At 33.9% G+C, this 15,363-nt stretch overlaps 2 protein-coding genes across 2 annotated transcripts; one reads left to right on the forward strand and one right to left on the reverse strand.

Moving 5' to 3' along the window:
- Positions 1 to 949: 949 nt before the first annotated feature.
- On the reverse strand, positions 950 to 12,551 carry LOC129788043 (lamin-C-like). Its single transcript, XM_055824008.1, has 3 exons — positions 11,948 to 12,551; positions 5,005 to 5,746; positions 950 to 2,373 (listed from the first exon to the last, which is right to left on the reverse strand). Exons 1-3 carry the CDS (start codon positions 12,355 to 12,357, stop codon positions 1,648 to 1,650), a joined length of 1,878 nt encoding a protein of 625 aa, XP_055679983.1. The 5' UTR covers positions 12,358 to 12,551; the 3' UTR covers positions 950 to 1,647.
- Positions 12,552 to 13,082: 531 nt separating this feature from the next.
- Positions 13,083 to 13,765, forward strand: LOC129788044 (50S ribosomal protein L27). The gene is made up of 2 exons (XM_055824009.1): positions 13,083 to 13,250; positions 13,332 to 13,765. The coding sequence occupies exons 1-2, from the start codon at positions 13,175 to 13,177 to the stop codon at positions 13,700 to 13,702; spliced, it is 447 nt and encodes a 148-aa protein (XP_055679984.1). The 5' UTR covers positions 13,083 to 13,174; the 3' UTR covers positions 13,703 to 13,765.
- Positions 13,766 to 15,363: the final 1,598 nt, after the last annotated feature.

A 15,363-nucleotide genomic window follows, 5' to 3' on the forward strand; every position in this document is an offset into this window, starting at 1 on the left:
TAATATTATTCTGTGTAATGTGTTTTTATCCTCCTTAAAATAAACGCGCTTATCTTCTCCATTGAAGAGCTCTCTTAGCACCCTCCTTTAAGTATTTTCTTCTTTAATAATCATTTTTTTTTATCAAATTTCTTCATTCACATTTCATTTTATTTACCAAAAAAAAACTTTTTTTTTTAATTTCTCCACTTTTTTTTCTTAATTGTTTTTTATTTCCTACAATTTAGCACAAAAATAAAATAAAATTATGCGCAAATAAAAGACCTTAAATGAACACAAATAATTATTGTTAATGACTATTGAAAGGAGACACAAAAAATAGCAAAAGATTTGACTTTATCTTACAAAAAAATTATTTTTTTTTTCAATTTCACGGCAGTTTTAGCGTTAGGATTCAGGATGTTTTAAAAAGGATTTTTCCTTCTTTTTTTTTTTAGAGTTGTTCTTTTAATTTTTTTTTGTTTTTTGTTTTAAATAAAATGTGACTGTTTAGAAGTATTATTTTCCATCATCCAAAAAGGAAGAGTACACCGAGAAATATTCTCTCAGGTAAAAAAAAAGGTAAATTAAAAAAATAAATCATAAACTAAATTAGCAAAAAAAGAGAAACTAAAATCTTAAAATTAAAGTTTGTTAGGAGAAAAAATTTATTTTTCTTTTTTTTTATTTAATTAATTATTAATTGTATTTCAATTCTCATTCTTTACATTCTAATATAGTTTTTTTTCTCTTTAAATTGTGTCTGTTTTTTTGTCTGTTTTACTCCAATTTATTGGATTTTAGGCATTTCGTTCACTATTTCACTTTATTTTATTCTTTTTTTTTTTAAATGAAAGATTGGACTGAAAAATTCATGCCCAATTATTTTTCTTCTTGCTCTATAACACTACAATAAATCTCTAATAGATTTCATTAATACGGAAGCAAAATATTTTATGCACGAAAAATGTTTCTTTTTTTTTAAAGGTTGAAGATGAGTTTTTATTTTTTCAAAATTCTTGCACGATTTTTCTAAAAAAAAAATTTACTTTGGACACAAAAATAATTTCAGATTTAGAATCTGATTGTAAGAAAACAAAAGAAATGTTAGTCTCAAACACAATAATTTTTATTTTTTTGCTTTCAAACAAATTAGAAAAATTATTTGTTTGTTCTTCCGGACAGGGGGGGAGGGGAGTACAACAAAGAAAAAAAAGCAAAGAAGCTTTCATTCCCATCTTCAAGTATCTTCCTTTCATTTTGCTTTCTTCATTTAATGTTAATAATAATTAATTCTTATATACTTCACGATTTACTCGTTAGTCCAGGGATTTTTCTTCTCTGCTAGCCCTAAATTAATTTTTCTTTTCTTCTGTTTAAATTGTAATTATATTGTTCTTTTCCTTCAATAAAAAGTTAAGAACTAAAGAAAAAAAAATAACGTGTTTTGTATTTAAAAAAAAATGATTCCATTGAGAATTGAAAATGCTAAAGAAGAGACAAATGCAATTTCATCATCCCTTATTTTCCTTCCAGTTCTTCTTCTTTCGATCAATCAATTCTTCCTTACCTCAGCATTGCAGCAGAAAAGTTCCTTTTTTTTTTGAAGCATTAAACCCCCTCATCAGGGAAGCTCTCTGATTGTGGAGGGATTTGTGATGGTGTGACTCACATAACACGACACTTCTCTGTCCCCTGTTGATCAGCACTACCAAATGGGGATGCTCGCGATGATGATCGGAGACTCTGATGATGGTAGAAATCATCCCCACCGTAGCCGGATTCACGATGTCTGGACGCCAAGCTGGACAAGTGCGTACGAATGCGCTCAGATGCAGCCACTTCCTCCCCATCCGTATTCACGAGGATCGTCTTCATGTTATCCCCCACAAACCATTTCTTCCCATTCATGACAATATTTGTTGGTGGCTCATGCGTAACACCCGCATCAGCTGACCACACCGTTATCACGGCATCAGCATCCGCCTTAACCGTACGATGGAATTTAAAGACAGTCTCATTGCTGCCCACAGTGCGTGTCAGCTGCCACCCCCCAATCTGAATCTCCCTATTCCCCTTATTGCGCAACTTCACAAACTTCCCATCTGGGTCTGCCTCAACAATCTCAATGTCCCCCTTTGCGGATGCCGTCACGGAGAAATCATTCCAATTGCGCTCCTCTGACTCCTCGAGGTACGTGCGCTTTCGCTTTGCCCCCGGTTGGGGTCCCTGACGCGATGGGGTGCGCCTTGTGATGCCCTGACGGCTTCCTGAGCGAAAAAATGATGACAATGAACTCACTGTAGCTCCACCGGATGTTGGTGTGATGTTAAGGCGAGATTCCTCGCCCGAGAGGAGTTTGTCGTAAGCAGCAATCTCCATGTCCAGGGATACCTGTAAAGGAAGATTTATTTCTTTAAAGGAATCTTCCCTAGTTAAGGACTTATTTTTTGACTATAAGAAAAAAAGAACTTAAGGAGGGTTTCTTGGGCAAATTGTTAGAATTGACATATTTTTTGTTTTTCATTTTCTTGGGGTTTTTCTTAAACCTGGTTTTCCGATGTTGGTTACATTTGTAGCCTAATTATTGAAGTGTAAGAAAACCACTTTTCACCATCTTAAGTACGACGCCATCTTGTGATTTTCCGACTTTTCCACTGAACTGCCCTAAAACACAAAGGTAGGTTTTTTGTCAGGATCTACTGGATGGATTTTGATGGGGTAAAAAACAAATGAAAGAGAAAACATTAGAGAAGAATATACCGGAATAGATTTTTGAATTTCAATTCAGAAGTTGAGAAAAGTAGAAAAATATTCTTCTGGACCTATCTCAGCTTCTATATCGAAATTTAAAAATCTGTTCCGGTACATTCTCCTCTAATGCTTCCTCTTTCATTTGTTTTTTACCCCATCAAAATCCATTCAGTAGATCCTGAGAAAAACCTACCTTTGTGTTTTGAGGAAAATCACAAGATGGCGTCGCACCTAAGATGGCGGAAAGTGATTTCCTAACTCTTCAATAATAAGTCTTTAAATGTGGCCAACATTTGCAAACAAAGTTTAGTTTCACTACCTCTCAAAATAGACCACCCTTAAGGAATCTTTCCTTGTTAAGGACTTTCTTTTTTAACTAATAAAAAAAGAACTTAAGAATCATGCAGAAAAAGAAAAACATATATTTCTTTCTTTTACTACTCATTAAAGTTAATACATAAAAAGCAATTAGTTATATTTTATGACCTATTTAATGTTTTAAAGGTTTTTGTGTAGTATTATTCAAGCAAATCTTGTCTTATTAAATTAAGTGTCCGTTTCAAATGTAAAACGAATGACGAAAAATCATAAAATCTTTAAATTTTTATCTAAATTTTGTTTTAAATTCAAATAATAAATAAAAGGTATTAAAATCAAATAATTTGTTCATCCAATCTTTTTTTATTTTTAAATCATTAAAAATTATATTAAGGAAATTAGTAGGTCAGTAGGATAACACTCTGTTTGATACACTAATTGAAGAAGGTTCGAATCCCGACAGGGTGGAAGATTTATCTTCATTTTTTTTTCCTTATTTTTTTTTTAAGTTGTCAAACATTATTTTATGTTTCAAAAACAAAACATAGGCAAATATTTTGGGTTTTTATGATAAACTGTGCGAATATTTTCTAAGATATAACTATTTTAACTCACATATATGTACATACGTCATTCACAAAAAAAAAACAAAGAAATAATTTTAAAAAAAACTGCACCTTTTGTGGTTAAATTTACTACTTTTCGACTAGATTTAGCACCTTTAGGGCTTTTTAAATTAAATTAAATATTTAAAAAAAAATTTTTACTCAATTTCTGCATTTTTAAGACTGAAAACCAAACAATATTTTTGGGCTTAAATTTGATGTTTTTTTAGCTTGAATTTAGTAATTTTTGCGCATTAATTTTCTACTTTTGGGCTTGATTTGAGACTTTTTATTTTAAGTTTGAAATAAATATTTTTAAAGTTTTTCTACCATAATTTTAGCTGTGTTTCTTTCAGACACAGCTTTTGTGTTTTATGTTTGAAGTTATTTTTTTTAAACCTGAAATTTACTACTTTTGGTTTTGATTTTACTATTTTTTTCGTCTTGATTTTAGTTTTTTTTAAGTTTGAATTAAATATTTTCTTAAGCTTTTTGCTCTTCAATCTGAAAGCCATTTTAGGACTAAAAACTAATATTTTGATTTATTTGACAAATAATCTGAATTATTTGCTTTCACTGTTTTCTCTATTTTATTTTTAAATTTTTTCTTTAGTCAAGCTCTAGTGCACTTAAAGTTAATAAAAATATTTCCTGAGGCTTCAAAACATTAGGTAAAGCGATGGTAGAAAAAAACCTGAATAGTTCTACAAGCTTTACTTCTTCTTCTCTACGTGAACCATCCACTTAATGAATAGTTATTAAATACAAATTACTATTCAACACGGTGCAAATTACTAATTCAACAAGAACAAACTCAAAAGACTACAGCCTTGTTCTTACAATTCGCACGATTATTTGCATATTAAATATATATTTTTTTTATTAGAATTATTAATTTTCTCATGTTTTTTGTATTTTTAACATATTTTTTTTTATAGAATATATTAATTCAGAATTAGTTTTATTAATTTTCTAAAGATGTTTAGTTTATTAGACTTTTTGTTCTAAGTACGTTAACACACTAACTACTAAAAAATATCAATTAAAAAGGTTTGTTACGTTTACTTACCTACTTAAAAAAAAATAAAAAACACACACAAAGCACACAAAATTTAATTAAATAAAACACACAATAGCAACATAGTTAGAATTGTTTTTTTTTAAGAAAGTTAATCACAAAAAATTAATTATTAATTCACATAAAGAAAGTTAGTAAATTAGTAAATTTAAAAAACAGCAGCTAAAACAACTCAAACATATAAGCCAAAAAAAATCAGGACAACCGGGAGCGTTTGGGAAGGAAACACCCAATAAAGCGGGAAAGGAAGGTTTTCTCTTGCAAATTCACCTTGATATCCATAAGGTCCTGATACTCCTGGAGTTGCTGATTCATCTCCTCCTGCAGTCGACGTAATTCCGCCTCGAGGCTCCTCACGAGATCCCCATGACGCAGCCTCTCCGTATCGAGGAGCTTCTCCAAATCATGGATGCGCCCATTGAGGGCTGCATTCTGCCCATCGAGCTCATTAATCTTCGCCTTGAGTGAATCAATATGAATACGAGTCTGCCTCAATTCCTCAAAGGCTTGCGATGCTGAATTTGTATTTGCATTGAGGGCACTCTGGAGATTCTTGATCTTTGCATCGTACATCATGTCAATTTGATCGCGATTCGCCTTCATTTGTGCCTCATACTGATCACGCAACTCCTGGAGGGACTCCTTCAGTTTCGCTTCATACTGCTCATTTAGGCGCCCATCGAGTTCACTTATCTCCACCTGACGCCTCGTACGTGTCTCCGTGAGCTCCTGCTGGTGCACACCATCCTTGAAGGAAATCTCCTCGCGCAAACTCTGAACGCTATTCTCCAAATCAACACGCGCCAATGTCTCCTCCTCCAAATGCTTCCGCAAATCATCCAGCTGCCGTCGAAGCTTCTCATTCTCCTTTGCCAATTCTTTGGCTTCATCCTGATACTTCTTACGCTCATTGCACGCAGTGTTGTACTTGCCTGTCAACTCACTGCATCGCGACTCATACATACGGGCACTATTCTCAGCTAATGCCAAATCCTTCGTCTTCTTGTCGAGTCTATCGTACCCATTATCACCCAGGGCAAAGAGAAAACGAAGAAGAAGGGAAAAGTTAGCAAATTGATCGATTTTCCTTGAAAGTATGTTAAAAAAAAAACTTCGTGGCTGTGGCAATAAAAACGGAAGGCGAGAGAAGATGCCAAAAATAAAAGAAATATTTACTGTACACGCTGGAAAATCGATTAATGCCAAAGGGGCACGCAATAAAGGACACGTCGCATAATTTTTTTTCCATGTGTGGGAGGATTTCATTTCTTGTTTGTTTTAAAGGGATTTTTTTTTAAAGAAAAGTTGAATTCTCGGAGAAATCAGTTAGGTAATCTACGAGAATCAGGCAATGCGGCATTAGATTTTTTTTTTCAATTAAGAAATGTTTTGACTAAAAATTAAAGAATTATTTTATTCAAATTCTTTTATTAATTTTTGTTTAAGAAATTTTTACATTTTGAAATGTTAATTATGTAAGTTTAAAAATCTTTTTTTATATATATTTTTTAGAATCTTTAGAGACTTTTTTATAGATTTTCTTTTTCTTATCAATTGAAAATGTTTCTAATCATTTTTTTTAAGTTGTATTGTTAGAATTCTTTTCAACAAAGACTCAGCTGTTTAACCTGCTGGCCGCCAAGACCTTGGAGCTTCCTTAGAGCGCCAAGGTGGGGTCGTTGAACGACCCCAAGAAGGAAGTCGATTTTCTCATAAACTATAAAACCGGGAACTGTCGGGTCACTACCTTTAGACTCCTTATATAGTCCTCTTGCCCCTTGCACCACAAATTCGCCACCCGGAAACACGCAGAAGAAGATATTAGGGAAAAACATTTTTCACTCATTTTTCACACTTTCTTCGTGAGAAATTTGCCACGAAGTTGACCGCAACTGGTATTTTTTTTCACTACTTCCCCACATTCCCCTCACTTCCCGCACCGTGATAAATAGCAATATTTCTCGAATATTCTTTATTGTTTTGCACATTTATATGCTTCTAATTATGTTTTATGTTGTTTATGTTACTTATTCGCGATAATTCTGACACTGAGATGGTAAAGTGAGAAAGTAAACACAACCCTTCAACCCCCTTCAACCATATGATTTATGATGTGACTAACTTCATTCTAAGAAATTTTCCGCAGCATGGCCGTTACACCAATTTTTGAATTCCCTTCTTCTACATTTTTCTTAATAACTTTTCTTGTGGTGGACGGATTGAGCTGAAATTTTTACACAACCTCCTCAGATAACCAAAGAACTTATTTCCAAAAGATGGGAACGCTAACTTTTATATTTATTAAGTTATAGCACGAAATATAGGGCTGGGGTCGTTCAACGACCCCGCTTGGCGGCCTAGAGGTTAAAGAAAAAAAAATTTGGACAAAGATTAGGACTTAGAAAGTCTAGAAATTTGATAATCTCTTGTCCCTTAGAACTGCAAGAGCTTTAAATTAGACTTAAACGAGAAATTTTTAAAAAGAATTATGCAGCAATTAAAAAAAAACGAAATTTCCAATGTTTTGAAGACCTGATGAAGGGAATAAATAATTTCTTCAAAAAATGATAAAAATTATAAACATTGGAGTTAATTCTCATTAAAATCTCTTCATTTCTAAAAGTTAGTCTACTTATAAGAATTTTAGTATATTCTATGAAAATTCTTTAAAGTTTTTGAAAGTTAATTTCTTTCTTTCATCGTGTTTTTAAGGAAATTTTCTTTTTTAAGATTCTTTAGGGATCTTTCAGACTCCGTTAAGGAAGAACAAATTCTTTTATAAAACGATAATTATCTTAGAACAATTGAAGAAAAGATTTTTGAGAGAATCGACACCATTTTCCTTTTTTCTTTATTAAATTTGATTTAAAACCTCTCAGAATTTTTATTAAAAATTAAATTCAAGACATCAAATCATTGCCTAATATGCTTATTTTGCATCACTTTGCCACACGCCTCCCTACTGTGTAAATTAACTCCTCCAAGCCCTCTATAAACAAACCTAATTTTAGTTTTCTCCGAAATATTGTAACTCAATTGATCACCGAGAAATGATCTTGATCTTTTTAGTTCAAATAAATCTATGAAAATTTTCGTAAAAACAGTCAAATAAATATTAAAAATAGGTAACGGATTATTTTAGATAAAACTAAGCAGATTTTTATCAATATCTTATCAATTTGATTTGTTTACATTTTTGAAGAAAATTTCAGCCTTCAAAGGCATCTATAGAGTGCACTTAAAATCCCCTTTTAAAGTTCTACAAAAATTAATTCTTTAAAGCTTCAAAAAAATATTCCTTTTTCCCGGTGAAAGGTGATGAAAGGAATGCATTGCATGTACATAGGAAGCGCGTCCCAGCAGAGAATGAAAGTGAAAGAAGAATACGCGTTTGGTCATTGACCTTCAATGGAGTTTTTCTTTTTTTTTTTTCATTCCTCTTCACATCCACCTTTTTCCTCATCCGCCCCAGAGACTCTCTCTCTCTCTGTCTCCTTTTTCTCTATAAATAGCCACGAATTTGGCCCACAAAATCCCGCATCTCCTGGGCTTTCAACACTCTCCTCATCACAACACACGCATAACATCATCTTTGTGGATTTTCTCCTTCACCCAGTGAGACAAACATCATCTCTCGGCCATCACAGACAAGCTCAGTTGGTGAGTAAATAAACTCCACGAAAGAAGAATTTCTGTGAAGCCAATCTTGCGCTTCTTAACCCTTGGAGGACCCGATATTTCTAACCTCAAACTTTGACCTTAATTTTTGTCTTAAAAGAAAATGTTTTCTCAAGTTTTCTTTTAACGAACTTGAAGTAAATAATTGAACTTCCCTACTCAGTTAAATGTAAAAATCACAATAATGCTAAGAGAATTTTTTGATGATTTAAAAAATTAAATTTGCAACAATGGCCAGCAAATTCCTCCAAGGGTTAATTTCCACATTTAAACTCCAAGATTTTTTTTGAGTTTTAAATCATCACCGGAAATATGGAGGGAAAAAAAGGGTTTGAATCGTTTGGAAATTTAAATTAAACAATTCTCTCAATGTTCTGTGAGATTAAAGAGAAATTCAGTGAGCATAGTTTCTCTCTCAGATGCTCTTATGGCTTAGCCCATATGGCAAGGAAATCTTCTGCGAAAGTACAGCACATGTTTCAATTGATTATTGTGTTGCTGCTGGTTACCAATTTCAGGGAAAAACTGGCAATTTAATTCCTATTTAGCGTCTCTTTAAATTGACAACCAAAAAAAAGGGGGAGAAAAGAAGCTCATTCAGCTGTAAGAATATGTATTTGCCATTCAGCAATAATTTTTCTAGCACAATGCACGAAAAATTAATAAATTATTGCTGAAAAAAATTATTTTTGAGCTTCAAAGTAAGAAAATCTCAACAAAAATCATTCAATTATCAAATTTCTTTCGCCTCTCTGTGAGTTTCTAATTTAATTTAATATTCTGGAACGAAAATTCACCCTAAAATGCTTCTATTCTCGCTCTCATAGAACAACAACAACAAAAAAAGCCATCATGAGGCACTCCCACAGTTCACTTCTTCTTCCATTTTCTTTCCAAAAACCACAATCAACATTTTTTTTTCCTCAAATGCCTTTCACACTTCTTTCTCTCCCTCATTTTATTGGCCCCTCTCCGTGTGCCGCGGGGCTCACACATTTATTTAATTTTTATTTCTCTTTTTCTCTGTATCTGTGCGTATCGTTTTTGTATGTTTTTAGGTGACATCACGCCCAAAAACAGAAATGACGCGGAGAGACCCGAAAGTTTTTTTTTTTTGAATTTCAAAAATTTTTCATCTCTTTTCGTGAAAAACCTCGACATCGTTCATTTTTATGGAATCTCTGTCTCTTCACGCGAGGTCTTCAATGAAAAGGTAATATTACCTATCTGTGTGTGTAATGTTAATTCAATATTTGCTCAAGATTTGTGAGATTTCCGCGCGACAATGATTGTGAAATCTAGAAAATGATTGAAGAATCTTTATGCGGAGAGGACAGGTGGATTGGATAAATTTGTAGAAGAGCATAAACAAGAGATTATGCGACAGAGATGGCCTCCCGTGACGCAATTTGTGCCGCCTTGGGGTCTTTTGCAGCAGCAACTTTTCTCTCTTTGCACGCGCGAGAGTAGTTCTTTCTCTCGTCTTTGACCTCATACACAGATTCAGAGTCAATATATCACGTACAGGATGTTCAAGAAAAGATTCTTTGTTGGAAAATATTTTAATTTATTTGAATTTTATTAATTTTTTGTAAGAAAATGAACTTTTTTTTCAAAAAAATTCTTTAGGGAAAGTTTTTGGAAAAATCATTGAGAAATAAAGGATCTAAAAAACTGTAGAAAAGAATAAAAAATAAAAACCGGAAAGAACATTTAAAAAATAGTTCTAGCAGTTCTAGGTTTCACACGATCTAAAGACCTAACCTAAGGATTGGAAATTGGGAAGAATAAAAAACTGTCAGACTAACTAAATAGAAAAATTAAAAAAAAAATAAATTCTAAAAGTTCTAAAGGTTTTAAAGGATCTTTAAAAAATTCAGGAAAGTCTAGACTTTCAGAGGAATTGATTTAATGAGCCCGAAGAAAATCAGAAATTCACTGAAATTATTTTTTTTCCTTTTTCAGCTTTTGAACTTTTGCTAAAGATTCAAACTCTCTCATAAATCTAGATTCTATTCACTGCAATGAGCCTTCTAAGGACCTCAAACCTTTGCAAAACGGTATTTTTGGGGGGGGTGGGGGTGGAGGGGGATGAAAATAGTTGCCATTTTCGGACTCCCCGGAAAATTTTAGCTAAGGTTGCCCTAAAAATCAAATCAATTTTTCTTACAAATTAGCCTTAAAAATACCTCTAAAAATAAATCCCAAAACACCCCGCGTATCCCAAAACACCCCATCTTACGGTATTTATTTTTCTAATTTTTACACGTTCTATCTAAAAGACGATTTCCCCATATTTTGTTTATGTTTTAATGTTTATTTAGATCAAGAGCTAAGTAAAATAAACTTTAATCAGAAAATTAAAGCCATGGATTCAAAATTAGATAGTTAAGCTTTCTTTTATTCTTCTTAAACTTTTTTATAATGTTTTAAAATAGATCAAATAAATTTTTAAAATGTTTAAAAAGGTTTCTAGGCTTTCTTAGGGTTTTTTTTAAACTTTTCACATAAAATTTCCATATTAAAACTTTAAAAGACACACAAGTCTAAAATATCTTGCTAAATAGGGATTTTTGGTCCTTTTCACTAAAGAAATATCTTTCAGTTTGTCCATAAATTTATTAAAACCCTTAATTTCTAAACCTAAATTTTTTTTTAAAGATTTGTCAAATAGAATAATCTATAAATTAATATTTTTGCAAATTAATATGACAATAAATCAAGTCAGAAGAATCCTGATTAATTTTACCTAAATTCCAATAATTCTTCCTTGTAATCCTTAAAGCAATCGAGTAATTTAAGGAAAATCTACCTGCCTAAACGTTCCAACTTCCAAGTATTCTAAAAATCATTAAAATTCCATAAAATCTGAGAGATTAAACTTTAAAAAAAAATAATCTGAAGTCATAAAATTGAGAAATTTATCTTGGAAGAGTACTTGAGGAGAACACATGAGACTAGAGGAGTACGTCATCTGCACTTCCAGGAAGGCCAGAAGAATTTTATTTGCTGTGATGATGTATCACCCTGTGAGTAGTTTTTGAGGTCTTCCACAAATAAAATTTCTCACACAGCGACACCGCGAGATTTCACTTCTTCCTCCCCGTGGAGAAGAGAGACAAATAAAATTAATTCCTATCTGGGTTTCCGGATGATAAGGATTCGCGTGGAATTCCTCCCTTATCAGCCGTGGAATGTTATGAAATAACCCGGGAAGATATTGGAAAGAGAGAGAATCTGGGAGAGTAGTTAGTGCTCTCATTGGGGATTGCGTGCGTGTGTGCGATTTATGATCTCGTCGACATTCCGCTGGGTGACATCACACTCCACATTTGTGGCCGTTTCGTCAGGCAAGGCATGTGGTGGTGGTGCTCCCGGCGAGAAGCGCGAGCAATAGAGCGAGAGGTCGATGCGTTGGAATAAATTAGCGGATTTTTTTTCGGGCCAGAATAATTCATGGTCACTGCCTCAGGGGCACCACCAAGATGGGATTGAAGTGAAGAAGAAATTCATTTCAGGGAGGGGGCGCTCTTACCTCGCCTTGAGATCCTCATTCTCCTCCCACAAGCGCTTCGTGTCGATCTCCAGCTTTGCCTTTTCACGAGCCGTCTCATCGAGGAGCTTCCGGGCATCAGAGAGCTCATGCTCGTACATAGACTTGATGTTGGTCACCTCACGCGTCACCGTCTCCTGCGACGTTTGCATCTGGAGCGACAGCCGGGAGTTTTCCTGCTCCAGACTCCGGGCGCGCTCAATGTAGATGGCCAGGCGATCATTGAGGTTCTGCAGTTCAGCCTTCTCCTGCAGACGGCTTGTGCGAGTGGGACTGAGCGGACTTGCGGGCCGCACATTCGGACCCGGTGTTGGAGATGTCTTTCCACCCGGTACGGGCGTGCTGGCCGCTAAGGGCGTCCCCGTTCCACTCTTTTTCGTTTTCGATGCCATTACACGGAATAACAAGTAACACTTTCCACAATTTTTCACCACAAATTGGGGGTATTTCCAGAGTTTTCTGTCTTTTTTCCAAACGACTCTAAGCACTGCACGACAACTCAACACGACGCGTTATGAGGCGTTTTTGCATATGGCCGCCTGATTCCGCCAAGGGGTAAATCACCTGATTCTCTTTTTGTTTTTTCAAATCGTCTTTTGAATCTTTTTTGTTTTTATTTGTTTTGTTTTACTTTTCCTATGATTTCTAAGATTTTATTCTCTCAATTTCTTTTTTAATATTTTCTTCAAAGCCTTCTTTTGTGTAATTAAACATTTAAAAAGAAAATTAATTTGTTAAATTACATTTTAAAAACTTATTTAATAAGATTCAGAAAATCATTGGAATCTGAAGAATCAGGGCGGACACAAAAATTTCCCTAATCATTTCTTCTCACTCTCGCAAGGGCAAACAACTTATCTTACATCTCATTCTTGGAAGGTCAACATTCAAACTATTTTTATGCTTGGAGAAATATAACCGTCAAAATGGGAAATTATTAATTTTAAAAATATTCTAAAAGCTCTCCACGATCGAAAAATCTATTTATTTAGAAAAGTAATTGAATATTTCAACTAATAAATGGTAATTTTATTGATTTTTTATTTTTTTATTCCTGATTTTCTTTCATTTGCCGATTTTGCAGATAAAAATTTCCCAAATCTTCGAGCCGAGTTAATTTTTCAGCGCAGTCTTCTTAATTTCTTCCCTTTCTGGGGGCTTTTGTTGATTAGTTTTTCCGGGGACTTATATGGGAGTTTTGGTAGCAGGATGAGCTTCCTTCCATCCCTGAAGACAATTACTGGCAGCTACCAAAGAATCCTGGGCAGTATTGTTCCACAAAATGGTAACACAACACCCACAAAGAAGTTCATCATAACCTCACTTTTTTGTTTTTCCTGACCAATTTCTTGATCTTCTTTCGCAGCTTCCGTGAGATTTGCGAGTAAAAAGGCAGGAACAAGTACGAGGAATCAGGGAAAGGGGAATGCCAAACCCAAGCACAGAGGTTGGAAGCGACAGGATGGTTCAACTGTGACGAGTGGAACACTTTTGGCTTTGCAGAGAACTCCTCGCTTCCATCCGGGGCTGAATGTGGGCTTCGGACGGAATGGCACCCTGTGGGCAATGCAGTCGGGAAAGGTGGTGATCACGTGTGAGAAGACAGATCTCAATTGGAATCACTCCTGGGTACAGAAGGCCTATGCTGGACGTGAAGGACAAACCATCTACAAGAAATACTTCAATGTCATCCCAAAGAAGCAGCATCAGAACTTCCGGTTAGTGGAGGAAGTGTAGCGTAGTTCCGCAGGAAATGACATGGAAGGGTAGTTGTTAAAAATAAAAAGATTATAATAATGATTTTCCGGGTTTTTCGTCGGTTAAATGGAGGTTTCTCACCCAGAAAAACTCACGTTTTCCAGAGCTTTCGGCTCTGTTCGGAGCTTTCTTCAGTGCCCACAGAGAGAAGGAATTTATTTACATTTTCTACAAAAACAAAACAATTTTCCCTTCACTTAAGCGTGGGGAAATTTTCCCTATCTCTGGGCGTGTCACAACAATTTGGCAGAACGAGAAGGCATCTATAAACTAAAAAAAAAACAGAATTTCGGACGGAGCTGAAATTTCAAGATTTCAAGCGAATTTCAAAGGTTTCTTGGTCGCTGAATAAGGCCCATTATGAAAGAAGAAAAAAACGCAAAAATTGGATTTTTCATTTATTTTTTTCATACAAAATTCTTTTTTTTTCTTACAAAAAGTTTTTTTTTCTTATCACTAGAATAGTAGCAAATAGGATTCTTATATCGCGTTCTCTCCTCGCAATCCTCTGCATCCGGAGGACGAAGTCAATGTCTCGCAATAGATTGTTTTTTTTTTTCATTTAAAAATAATATAATAATAAAAAAAATTAACATAAAGGATTATTTTTCTCTTTTTTTTCTATTTGTACTTCTTTTTTTCTCATCGGGGGCTTTTTTTCACAGATTTTTCCATTATTAAAAAAAATGTGTGAAGATAAATTAAGAAACTGCGAGAGGATTTTTTTCTTTCGCCGGGAGATTCAGTAAAAATGAACCTCCACAGTGTGCAGCAGGGCGAGGGGATGATAACACTATTTTACAATTTTTCTTCATTTAAAAAAGATTTCTTTTCCACCCAAAAATTCCTTCCAAAATTTTCCTTTTTGCTTTTCTTCTCACTCTCTCTCTGAATACTGAATTGGCAATTTTTTCTCATTTTCTTTTTTTTTCTATACAATTTTATGTATTCTCCTATCTCTCCATGTAAGCCATATTCGTCCTTCTTTTAGGTATATCCTTTCTTTCGCTAATAGTAAAAGTTTATTATTTCCAATAATTTTTTATTGTGGACAAATTCTGCATTTTTAAAATTCTTTGCAAAATGCAAAAATGGAGAGAAATTTTGAAATTAAGTTCTTTACGACATCTGCGCCGACTTAAATAGCAATTGACGGAAGGGTTATATTTTTTTGCTCTCTGGCTATTTCGAAAGAAAAAGAAATTGAAGAAAATCTTAGAAAATGGATTTTCTATAAATAAAAAATTCCCTGATGAATGCCTCAAAGAAGAGCACCAAAAGATGGGAAAACCATTAGTTCTCACGTCTCATGGAAAGTAATAGTTAGGCCATATAGCGAAAACCATCTTAACCCTTTCGCGTCTATTTTATCGAATTTAAATGAATTTTGTATTTTTTTTTAAGTTGGAAATACGTTACGTTTTGACTCTTGAAATGTCCTTTGAGAGCATTTCTATGTTTCATGCGGACGCGAAAGGGTTAATAGTGCTGCAAAAAATTATCTCGAAGAAACATTTTTTTTTTTGTATTTAAATTAACTTTGCAATCATTTTGAGAACTTTTTCAACTATTTTTGGTTTTCTATTTCCCATTTTTTTTTTAAACAGTTTTATGCAGAACTCAAATTTTATTTTTTTTAG

This window comes from Lutzomyia longipalpis, chromosome 1 (genome assembly GCF_024334085.1).
Source record: "Lutzomyia longipalpis isolate SR_M1_2022 chromosome 1, ASM2433408v1".
Taxonomy (NCBI): domain Eukaryota; kingdom Metazoa; phylum Arthropoda; class Insecta; order Diptera; family Psychodidae; genus Lutzomyia; species Lutzomyia longipalpis.

Excerpts from the sequence above, each read along its gene's own strand:
- LOC129788043 (XM_055824008.1), bottom strand. The coding sequence starts at position 12,357 with ATGGCATCGAAAACGAAAAAGAGTGGAACGGGGACGCCCTTAGCGGCC. Across the intron at positions 5,747-11,947 it reads AATGAGGATCTCAAGGCGAG|ACTCGACAAGAAGACGAAGG; the intron begins GTAAGAGCGCCC and ends TGGGTACGATAG. Across the intron at positions 2,374-5,004 it reads AGGACCTTATGGATATCAAG|GTATCCCTGGACATGGAGAT; the intron begins GTGAATTTGCAA and ends CTTCCTTTACAG.
- LOC129788044 (XM_055824009.1), top strand. The coding sequence starts at position 13,175 with ATGAGCTTCCTTCCATCCCTGAAGACAATTACTGGCAGCTACCAAAGA. Across the intron at positions 13,251-13,331 it reads CAGTATTGTTCCACAAAATG|CTTCCGTGAGATTTGCGAGT; the intron begins GTAACACAACAC and ends CTTCTTTCGCAG.